The sequence below is a fragment of the Jaculus jaculus genome, chromosome 14 (assembly GCF_020740685.1).
Source record: "Jaculus jaculus isolate mJacJac1 chromosome 14, mJacJac1.mat.Y.cur, whole genome shotgun sequence".
In the NCBI taxonomy this organism is placed as follows: Eukaryota; Metazoa; Chordata; class Mammalia; order Rodentia; family Dipodidae; genus Jaculus; species Jaculus jaculus.
Genome location: NC_059115.1, coordinates 5,134,651 through 5,146,672, shown reverse-complemented (window position 1 = coordinate 5,146,672; position 12,022 = coordinate 5,134,651). Strand labels below are relative to the sequence as shown.

Sequence of the window (12,022 nt, the reverse complement as noted above, 5' to 3'; positions counted from 1 at the left end):
AACAGTTCGAGGCCCTGGCATGCACTCTCTCTCTCTCCATATATGTGGCTGGAGGGATGGCTTAATGGTTAAGGTGCCTGCCTATAAAGCCAAGGGACCCAGGTTTGATTCCCCAGTACCCACGTAAACCAGATGCACATAGTGGTGTGTATGTCCGGAATTAATTTGCAGTGGCTGGAGGACCTGGTATGCCCTCTCTCTCTCACACACACACACAAATAAAAGAAGAAAGGTAAAATAACAAAATGTTAAAAAAAAAAATACTCAGGGCTGGAGAGATGGCTTAGTGGTTAAGCGCTTGCCTGTGAAGCCTAAGGACCCCGGTTCGAGGCTTGATTCCCCAGAACCCACATAAGCCAGATGCACAAGGTGGCGCATACATCTGGAGTTCGTTTGTAGCGGCTAGAGGCCCTGGTGCCCCCATTCTCTCTCCCTCTCTCTCTCTGCCTCTTTCTCTTTCTGTCTGTTGCTCTCAAATAAATAAATAAATAAATACTCAGGTAGAAAACCAAGAAAATATGCTGGATGCAAGTGAGGGTATCAACTGCAAAAGAAGGGGGTATGCGTAACATGGATAGCTGTCTCCACCCAGTCCTGCCACCTGCCACACTGGCAGCTCCAACTGACCCAAAACGGCAGGTGTGTGGGAAGGGACTCGCCTCCCGGTCCTCATGCAAATGAGTCATGAATATGCAGCAGGCACACTGTCTGGCCCTGCCCCCACCCCCATCTGCTCAGGCCAGGCCCTTTGGGCTAAGGGCGGCCCAGTCTCCTTTGGGAGAGGGCAAGCCTGCCATTCCTCTTACTGCCCCACCCCCCAGGGCCTTCATTCCTGACCTCCAGGGTCCAGGAAGGAGGAAAGGAGGGAGAGTGACCCCCCCGCTCCCTGCAAGGCCTGGCAGGCATGTGCCTGGGCCTGGGTCTTACCTGGGTAGAAGTCTTTGGACTTGGACAGTTTGATGGTGGCGCCGGTCTCCTTCTGCAGTTGCACAATGGTCTGGCCGCCTTTGCCAATGATGGAGCCGGCCGCGTAGCTGGGGATGAGCACCTTCAGGAAGTATTCGCCTTCCTCTGCGGGACACACAGCGGGGGGAAGTGAGCCAGGGAAGGCCTAGGGTCTCCCCCACAGGAAGGTACTCACAGTGAGTTCCCAGAGGAAACCACAGCCGTGAAGGAGTGATGAGCATGGGATGACAACAGCATTCAGCAATCCCATTCATTCACTCATTCATTCATTCATTCATTCATTCATCAATCACTCACTGAGTGAGTCTGAGCATGCGTTATGGCCTTTCCAACAGTGTGGTATAACAGCCACTAAGAAAAGAGATTTCCCAGTGAGTGGTGGCACACGTCTTTGATCCCAGGACTTGGGAGGCAGAGTAAGAGGATCACTCTGAGCTCCAGGCCACTCTAGGACCACATAGTGAACTCCAGGTCAGCCTGGGTTAGAGCGAGACCCTACCTAAAAACAAAAACAAAACAAAAACAGGAGGCTGAGGTAGGAGGATCTTGAGTTTGAGGCCACCCTGAGACTACATTAGTGAATTCAGGTCAGCCTGGGCTAGAGTGAGACCTTCCTCAAAAGACAAAACAAAACAAACAAAAAAAGAAAAGTTAGAAAGAAAGAAAGAAAGAAAGAAAGAGGGAAAGGAAAGACAAGACAATAGAAGCTTTTCGACTTTGTGTGCAAATTGGGCTGAAAGAATTTTAGTGATCCAGCCAAGAGCTCAGCTACCTTCTCTTTAGAGGGATGACAAGCTACCTTTCATGTCAGATGACAGGAGTGAGTAGAAAGAAAACCAAAGGAAAAAAAAAAAAAAGCAGAAATGGGGACTAGGAAGGATGGAGAAAAGTAATACAGATTTGAAAGCCAGGGAAGGCCCTGCAAGAATGCAACCCCCCCCCCCCGGACCCACCATGCCCTGCCCTTTGTTCTTTTCTTGGCCAGGGGTGGGGTTGGAAATAGAGCCTCACTCTAGCCCCAACATTGACTTGGAACTCACTCTGTAGTCCCAGGCTGGCTTTGAACTCACAACGATTCCCCCACCTCTGTCTGCCTCTGAGTGCTGAAATTTAAGGTGTTAGCAACACATCTGGAACATTTTCCTTTTTAAATTTTTTTTGCAGTACTGAGGATCAAACACAAGGCCTCTCACAAGAACTTTACTACTCAGACACTCGCCTAGTTGATGGGAGACACTAAGCTGTACTCTACCTCTGAGCCACTCCCCTAGCACCTCACTGTGAATTCTAGACAAGTGGTTTACCTCTGAGCCACTTCCCCAGGCCCTCACTGTGGATTATAGCTAGTCAAGTGGTCTACCTCTGAGCCACGCCACCAGCCGTTCACTGGACTCTAGACAACTGCTCCACCAAGCCACGACACCAGTCCCTCACCGTGGATCCTAGACAAGTGCTCTACCACTGAGACATGGCCCCAGCCCCTCAATGTGGACTCTAGACAAGTGCTCTACCTCTGAGCCACGCCCCCAGCCCCTCACTGTGGATCTAGACAAGTGCTCTACCTCTGAGCCACGCCCCCAGCCCCTCACTGTGGATCTAGACAAGTGCTCTACCTCTGAGCCACGCCCCCAGCCCCTCACTGTGGACTCTAGACAAGTGCTCTACCTCTGAGCCACGCCCCCAGCCCCTCACTGTGGACTCCAGACAAGTGCTCTACCTCTGAGCCACAACCCCAGCCCCAAACTGTGGATTCTAAACAAGTGCTCTACCTCTGAGACACGCCCCCAGCCCCTCACTGTGGATCCTAGACAAGTGCTCTACCTCTGAGCCACATCCCCAGCCCCTCACTGTGGACTCTAGACAAGTGCTCTACCTCTGAGCCAAGCCCCCAGCCCCTCACTGTGGACTCTAGACAAGTGCTCTACCTCTGAGCCACGCCTCCAGCCCCTCACTGTGGACTCTAGCTCATCATCATAGAGTAGAGGCAATGTTCATAAGGTCTCCAGTCCAGCTTTCTTACACCTCTCCAATTAGTGTGCTCTGTGTCTTACTACCTTCCATGTTTTGCCTGGACAGACCACTGCAGTGACCTCACCTTGTGACACCCAGCTCTTTTGCTCTTGCTCCTTATGGCCTAATATCTGCATGGACATCAAAGGAACATTCTTTTTTTTTTTTTTTTTTTTTTGGTTTTTCGAGGTAGGGTCTCACTCTGGTCCAGGCTGACCTGGAATTAACTCTGTTATCTCAGGGTGGCCTTGAACTCATGGCAATCCTCCTACCTCTGCCTCCCAAGTGCTGGGATTAAAGGCGTGCGCCACCACGCCCGGCTGCCCAAAGGAACATTCTTAAGCCCTAAGTCAGATCGCATTCCTTTGATATTGCCATCTTGCTTGGTCTTCACAAATCATTACTACCAGTACCTCTGACTGCTTTCCGTTCACTCTCCCATCTGTCTGTCCTTATTCGCTCTTGAGCAATTCACAACCCCGCACCACCCCAGGGACTTTGTACTTGCTCATCTTGTGCACAGCCACATGATAATAGTTCATTACATGTACTCTGAAGCCAGGCCAAGTTCAAATCTCAGCTCTCTTCCTTGCTAACTCTGTAAATCTTGAGTGACTTCTTCACCTTATTTTCTCATCTATAGAATGGGTCTTGGGGACGGGAAGATGGCATCGTGGTTGAAGGTGATTGCTTGCATGCCTGGCCTGCTGGCCTGGGTTAAATCCCCAAGCCAGTCAAGTAAGCCAGCTAAGAAAAGTGGTGCAAGCCAGGTGTGGTGGCACATGCCTTTAGTCCCAGCACTTGGAAGGCAGAGGTATGAGGATTGCCATGAATTCCAGATCAGTCTGGGCTACAGCAAGACCCTCCCTCGAAAAAAAACATAATAAATAAGTAAATTAAAAAAAAGAAAAGTGGAGTTGGAGAGACGGCTTAGTGGTTAAGAGCTTGCCTGTGAAGACTGAGGACCCTGGTTTAAGGCTTGATTCCCCAGGACCCAAGTAAGCCAGATGCACAAGGTGGCACTTACATCTGGAGTTTGTAGTGACTCTCTCTCTCTCTCTTTCCTTCCCTTTCTCTCTCTGCCCCTCTCTCTGCCTTTCTCTCTCTCTCTCTCTCTCTCTCTTTCTCTTTCTCCACACCTCTCTGCCTTTTTCTCTGTCTCTCTCAAATAAAGAAAGAAAGAAATGTGGTACAATTAGCTGGTGATCATTTGCAAAAGGAAGAGACTCTGATGTTCTCTCCACCCCAACACATAAAAATAAAACAAAAATCTGTACAGAATAGGTTTTGTATAATACCCTCCTCATTAGACCAGAGTGAAAAATCAAAAAGGCTGATATGTGTAAAGGATGTGCAGCCAAGTCTGTAACGTATTAGGTGTTGGGAGATGAATTACGATGCGTCGTCAGAGCTTGGTGGATGGCCAGAGGACTGCAACCCCAGATATTCAGGAGACTGAGGCAGGGGGATCAAAAGTTAAAGCCTGAGTGATGGGGAGATGGCTCTGCGGGCAAAGTGCATGTTGCCCAAGCAGAAGACCTGGGTTTGGCTTGGCTTCCCAGCACCTATGTAAAAGTCAGCCATGGCAACACGCATTTGGAACCTGAAAACTGGGAGACAGAAATCAGAGGATCACTAGCTGGTCTAACCAAATCAGGTGAGTTGTAAGTTCAGAGTTCTCCATCTCAATTATAAGGTGCACAGCAACTGAGGAAGAAACAAATATTGACCTCTAGTCTCGTCAGGCCCACACAGGCTCATGCACACCCGCACAGAAATATACACGTGCATGGGTATCACACACACATTCACACACAAAAACGTTTGAAGCTAGGTGTGGTGGTGCACAGCTTTAATCCCAGCACTGGGGAGACAGGGGTAGGAGGATCACTGTGAGTTCAAAGCCACCCTGAGACTACACGGTGAATTCCAGGTCAGCCTGGGCTAGAGTGAGACCCTAACTTGTAAAACAAAACAAGAGAAAACTTTTTTTTTTTTTTTTTTTAGGACTGAGGGGATGGCTCAACAGTTAAAGGCACTTGTTTGCAAAGCCTGATGGCCAGGGTTCAGTTCTGCAGTATCCATGGAAAGCCAGATGCACAAAGTAGGACATGCATACATCTAGAGTTTGTTTGTAACTGCAGGAGGCCCTGCTGCAGTAGTATTCTCTCTCTCAAATAAAAATTTCGGGCTGAAGAGATGACACTGATTAAGGCACTTGCCTGCACAGCAAAAGGACCAAGGTTCAATAACCCAGGACCCACCTAAGCCACATATACAAGGTGGTGCGTGCATCTGGAGTTTGTTTGCAGTGGCTTAGAGGCTCTGGTGTGCTCATTCTCTCCCCCTCTCTTTTTAATTTTTTTTGTTTATTTTTATTTATTTATTTGAAAGCAACAGACATAGAGAGAAAGAGGCAGATAGAGAGAGAGAGAATGGGCTCTCCAGGGCCTCCAACCACTGCAAATGAACTCCAGATGTGTGTGCCCCCTTGTGCACCTGGCTAACGTGGGTCCTGGGGAATTGAGCCTTGAACCACGGTCCTTTGGCTTCACAGGCAAGCACTTAACTGCTAAGCCATCTCTCCAGCCACACCCTTTTCTTTTTGCAAGGGTGGGGGGAGAGAAAAAGTTGAAGGCCAGCCTGGGCTACACAATGAGTTCAAGGACAACCTGAGCAACTTATGTAGACCTTGTCTCAAAAATAAAAAGGTAAGGCTGGAGAGGTGGTTTAGTGGTTAAGGTGCTTGCCTGCAAACCAAGGGATCCAGGTTTGACTCCCCAGGACCCACATAAGCCAGATGCACAAGGGGGTGCAAGCATCTGGAGTTCATTTGCAGTGGCTGGAGGCCCTGTTGTGCCTATTCTCTCTCTCCCTCTCTCTACCTACCTATTTCTGTATCTCTTTCTTAAATAAAATTAAAATAAATTATTTAAAAAATAAAATAAAAAGGTAGGATAGACAGATGACTTAGTGGTTAAGGCACTTGCCTAAGAGCTTAATATCCTGATTCGACTCCCCTGAATCCATGTAAGCCAGATGCACAAGGTGACACATGCATCTGGAGTTTGATTGAAGTAGCTTGAGGCCCTGGTGGGCCAATTCTCATTCTAACCCTCATAAAATAAAATAAAGTATAACATAGCTAAGTGTGGTGGTGCAAGCCTTTAATTCCAGAACTTGGGAGGAGTGAGTTTGAGGTCAGCCTAAGACTACATAGTGCAGTGTACAAGATCCTGGGCTACAGGGATACCCTACCTCAAAAAAAAAAAAAACCAAAAAAAACCAAAAAAAACCCACATCAAATCAAAAGTACAATGTGATCATAAATGTTGGCAGGGATGTGGAAAAAGAGGAACCCTTCTACACTGTTGGTGGGAATGCAATCTGGTCCAGCCATTGTGGAAATCAGTGTGGAGGTTCCTAAAACAGCTAAAGATTGATCTACCATATGATCCAGCTATAGCACTCCTAAGCATATATCCTCAGAAGAAGTACGTGCTCAACCATGTTTATTGCTGCTCAATTTATAATAGCTGGGAAATGGAACCAGCCTAGATGTCCCTCAACTGATGAGTGGATAATGATGTGGCACATTTATACAATGGAGTTCTACTCAGCAATAAAGAAAAATGAAGTTATGAAATTTGCAGAAAAATGGATGGACCTGGAAAGGATTATACTAAGTGAGGTAACCCAGGCCCAGAAAGCCAAGTGCCACATGTTCTCTCTCATATGTGGATCCTAGCTACAGATGACTGGGCTTCTGAGTGACAATGGAAATACTTAGTAGCAGAGGCCAGTAAGTTAAAAAGGAGACATAAAGGGAAGAGAAAGGAAGGGAGGAGGGTACTTAATAGGTTGATATTGTATATATGTAAGTACAATGATTGTTATGGGGAGGTAATATGATGGAGAATGGAATTTCAAATGGGAAAGTGTGGGGGGGAGGGAGGGAATTAACATAGGATTTTTTTATAAACATGGAAAATGTTAATAAAAATTTTAAAAAAAGGTACAATGTGAGCTGGGGGCGTGGCTCAGAGGTAGGGCACTTGTTTAGGATCCAAGGTGAGGGCCTGGGACGTGGCCCAGAGGTAGAGCACTTGTCTAGAATCCAGTGAGGGGCTGGGGACGTGGCTCAGAGGTAGAGCACTTGTCTAGGATCCATAGTTGGGGGCTGGGGGCATGGCTCAGAGGTAGAGCACCTGTCTTGGATCCACAGTGAGCGGCTGGGGGCGTGGCTCAGAGGTAGAGCACTTGTCTAGAATCCCCCAGTGAGTGGGATAGGGGGCGTGGCTCAGAAGTAGAACCTTGGCCTAATATTCCACCCCCTTAAAAAAGGTAAGAGCCAGGCATGGTTTTGCACACCTTTAATCCCAGCACTGGGGAGCAGAGGTAAGAGGACTCCATGAGTGCTGGGTTATCCTGAGACTACATAGTGAATTTCAGGTCCGCCTGGGATAAAGTGAGTCCCGACCTCAAAAAAAAAAAACAAAAGAAAACAAATCAAAACAAAATTGCCAGGTGTGGTGGCACACGCTTTTAATCCCAGCCCTGGGAGGCAGAGGTAGGAGGATTGCCATGAGTTCGAGACCATAGTGAATTCCAGGTCAGCCTGGGCTAGAGTGAGACCCTACCTCGAAAAACAAACTTAAAAAAAAAGCAAAACCAAAAAACAAAGAAAAAAACTGACTTAGGGCAAGGTGATTCCTGAGTTCTTTCCACCTTATGCAGGGCTTTTTAGGATGAAAGTTCTGGATTCTCTGATATATGGTGATGTGTGTGGGGGGGGAGAGGTCAGGAGGTGGCCTTGCAGACATGAGGAGGTGGTCAAGAATAAAGGGGTTTTGCTGAGCCCAAGGCAATCCTCTTAGAATGGCCTAATCAGACTATTAAGCCTATTAGGCAATTAACCCCCCAGGGAGCCTCCTCATCCATCATCTAGACCACTCCTGAATTCTTGTTTTTCCTTTCTGTTTTTCTCTTGGGTTTTTTGTTTTATTTTTCGGAGGGGGGGGGGTGACAAGATCTAACTGTATTTACTACAGGCCGGTCTCATACAATCCTCCTGCCTTAATCTCCCAAGTACTAGGATGACAGGCCCGACATAACGCGCCCCAATTTTCCCTCTGGAAGACCAAAACGGGTTATCTTCTCTGAAAACCTGCACATCCGCACCCTATCAACCCCCTTTGCCCGCTTGCACTCCCTCACACATTTCACATGTGCCACCTTGTGCATCTGGCTTGTGTGGGTCCTGGAGAATCAAACCAATGTCCTTTGGCTTTGCAGGCAAACGCCTTAATCCCTTAACCGTTAAGCCATCCCTCCAGCCCATTAGCTGGAAATTTCCGTATGAAAGAGCCCCCAACCTTCCAGGATGGAGTATAAATGTGAATTTTGCTGTTGAGGGGTCATGTGGTTTGGGATAATGTGCCTCACCTCATTCAGCCTTGGATTCATCGTCCATAAAATGAAATGGCACTAGCCTGGCCCCGCCGCTGTTACTCACTAAATGCTGATGTTGAAAATATTCAGACAACTCAGAAGGTATTATGGTGCTAAGAAGAAGTGACAGAGGAGTGCTCAGCACTGCAATATCTCTATCACACCTTCCAAGGCTCAGGGTCCATTGCGGAAGACGTGGTGGAAAGAATGTAAGAGCCAAAGGAAGGGTAGGACTCCTTACAACGTGCTCCCCCCAGACACAAAATGACCTGGATATCCATGACCTCAGTGCCTGACACTACCTACACAAGATCATCATAAGAGGAGAGAAAGAGCATGACATCAAAATAAAAGAGAGATTGATTGAGAGGGGGAGGGGCTATGATTGAGAATGGAATTTCAAAGGGGAAAATGGGGGGAGGGAGTACATTACTATGAGATTTTTTTTATAATCATGGAAAATGTTAATAAAAATTGAGAAAAAAAAAGAAAGAAAATATTCAGGATGCTGCTTTGGGACCCACGGAGCGGTTAAGACATTACTGTTGTTACCCACATCAGTAAAGTGGTCTTATTTATGCATTTCTTTTTTTCGGTTTTTCGAAGTGGAGTCTCGCTCTAGCCCAGGCTGACCTGGAATTCACTTTGTAGATTCAGGGTGGCCTCGAGTTCATGGTGATCCTCCTACCTCTACTCCTGAGTGCTAGGATTAAAGGTGTGTGCCACCACGCCCAGCTAGTAAAGTGTAAAATATAAATACATACATACATATATATATATATATATATACACACACACACATACATACACATACACACACACATACATACACATACACACATACACTAACTTGGAATTTTCGAGGTAGGATGTCTCTCTAGCCCAGACTGACACGGAATTCACTGTAGTCTCAGGCTGGCCTCGAACTCACTATGATCCTCCTACCTCTGCCTCCCAAGTGGTGGGATTAAAGGCGTGTTGCCACCAGGCCTGCCTGATTATATATTTTTATTTTTATTTATGTGCATGTGTTTGTTGTCTCTGTGTGGGCGTACCAGGGTCTCTTGCTACTGCAAAGGAATGTCCATCAGACTTTATGTGAGTGGCCAGGGACTCGAACTCAGGCCTACAGGCTTTGCAAGCAGGTTCTGTAAACCACCAAGCCATCTCCTCAACTCGTTTACTTTTAATTTAGTAGAGATACACAGAGGGAGGGAGAAAGATAGGGAGAGTGAGGATAGGCATGCCAGAGCCTCCAACTCCAGATGTATGTACCAACTTGTGCATCTGGCTTACATGGGACCTGGAGAATTGAACATGGGTCCTTAGGCTTCGTAGGCGGGCACCTTAACCACTAAGCCATCTCTCCAGCTTCAACACGTTATTCTAGACATGTTATCATTATGTAACTCAGGCTTGATACTGTGACCTCCCTGACAGCATTCTCAGTGAAGTGATCTTCAAGGTGCAATACAGACTGGGTACTCTGTGAATTAGGAAGAGCACTTAAGGCTTGGTTGGAGCTTTTGTTGGGAGGTAGAAAAAAGAGAGGAAGAGTGGGGTATATTGGTGCATGCCTTTAATCCCAGCACTTGGAGGAGGCAGAAGTAGGAGGATCACCATGAGTTTGAAGATACAGAGACTACAGAGTGAATTTCAGGTCACCCAGGGCTAGAGATTCCCCTACAGAAGGAAAGAAGGAAGAAAGGAAGGAAGGAAGGAAGGAGGACTCCATTTTTGTATGTCCCTATCCTGCTAGGAGCCTGCTCTGAGTTACTCCCTGCTTCCAAAAGGAGAAATGTAAACAACATTTCTCTTTTTGTGACAAAGAATGGAACTGAGCAAGGTGGAGTAGAACACACCTTTAATCGCAGCACTTTGTAAGCTGAGATAGGAGGACTGTTGTGAGTACATGGCCACCCTGAGACTACAGAGTGAAATGCAGTTCAGCCAGGGCCAGAGTGAGACCCTGTATCAATCCACACCACTCCAAAAAGGAACTGAACTAAGGGTCTCACACATGCTAGCCAAGAACTCTAAAGTTCAACCACAACCTAGTCCTACACTGCGGACTCTAGACAAGTGCTCTACCTCTGAGCCACGCCCCCAGCCCCTCACTGTGGATCTAGACAAGTGCTCTACCTCTGAGCCACGCCCCCAGCCCCTCACTGTGGACTCTAGACAAGTGCTCTACCTCTGAGCCACGCCCCCAGCCCCTCACTGTGGATCTAGACAAGTGCTCTACCTCTGAGCCACGCCCCCAGCCCCTCACTGTGGATCTAGACAAGTGCTCTACCTCTGAGCCACGCCCCCAGCCCCTCACTGTGGATCCTAGACAAGTGCTCTACCTCTGAGCCACGCCCCCAGCCCCTCACTGTGGATCTAGACAAGTGCTCTACCTCTGAGCCACGCCCCCAGCCCCTCACTGTGGATCTAGACAAGTGCTCTACCTCTGAGCCACGCCCCCAGCCCCTCACTGTGGATCTAGACAAGTGCTCTACCACTGAGCCACGCCCCCAGCCCCTCACTGTGGATCTAGACAAGTGCTCTGCCTCTGAGCCACGCCCCCAGCCCCTCACTGTGGATCTAGACAAGTGCTCTACCTCTGAGCCACGCCCCCAGCCCCTCACTGTGGATCTAGACAAGTGCTCTACCTCTGAGCCACGCCCCCAGCCCCTCACTGTGGGTTCTAGACAAGTGCTCTACCTCTGATCCACGCCCCCAGACCCTCACTGTGGACTCTAGACAAGTGCTCTACCTCTGAGCCACGCCCCCAGCCCCTCACTGTGGATCTAGACAAGTGCTCTACCTCTGAACCACGCCCCCAGCCCCTCACTGTGGGTTCTAGACAAGTGCTCTACCTCTGAGCCACGCCCCCAGCCCCTCACTGTGGATCTAGACAAGTGCTCTACCTCTGAGCCACGCCCCCAGCCCCTCACTGTGGATCCTAGACAAGGGCTCTACCTCTGAGCCACGCCCCCAGCCCCTCACTGTGGACTCTAGACAAGTGCTCTACCTCTGAGCCACGACCCCAGCCCCTCACTGTGGACTCTAGACAAGTGCTCTACCTCTGAACCATGCCCCCAGCCCCTCACTGTGGATCCTAGGCAAGTGCTCTACCTCTGAGCCACGCCCCTAGGCTTTCACTTGTGGATTCCAGGTGAACACTGTCTCTTCCGCCCTTTAATTAATTAGCAAGTTGATTAATTTTTGAGGTAGGTTTTCACTCTAGCACAGGCTGACCTGGAACTCTTTCTCCAGGCTAGCCTGGAACTTTGTGCCTTTGCCTTGAATATTACCTCTTTCTTTCTTCTCTTCTTCCTTTCCTTCCTCCATGACCACCCACTCGTCACAAGGCTGTATTCTTTAAATTTGTTTTACAACACATAAACACAACTATTTATTTTATTTTTTGGTTTTTCAAGGTAGAGTCTCACTTCAGCTCAGGCTGACCTCGAATTCACTATGCATTCTCAGGGTGGCCTCGAACTCATGGTGATCCTCCCACCTTTGCCTCCCAAGTGCTGGGATTAAAGGTGTGTGCCACCAAGCCTGGCTCTTTATTTTTATTTTTGCATGTGTACCTGTGTGGTCT

At 48.2% G+C, this 12,022-nt stretch overlaps 1 protein-coding gene across 1 annotated transcript in view; it reads right to left on the bottom strand.

Moving 5' to 3' along the window:
• The window catches only part of Nova2 (NOVA alternative splicing regulator 2), a 49,985-nt gene that overhangs the window by 27,768 nt on the left and 10,195 nt on the right, over window positions 1-12,022 (bottom strand). Inside the window, exon 2 of the mRNA XM_045133552.1 lies at window positions 928-1,071. Coding sequence (XP_044989487.1) covers window positions 928-1,071 — 144 coding nt within the window. The remainder of the gene's footprint in view (window positions 1-927; window positions 1,072-12,022) is intronic.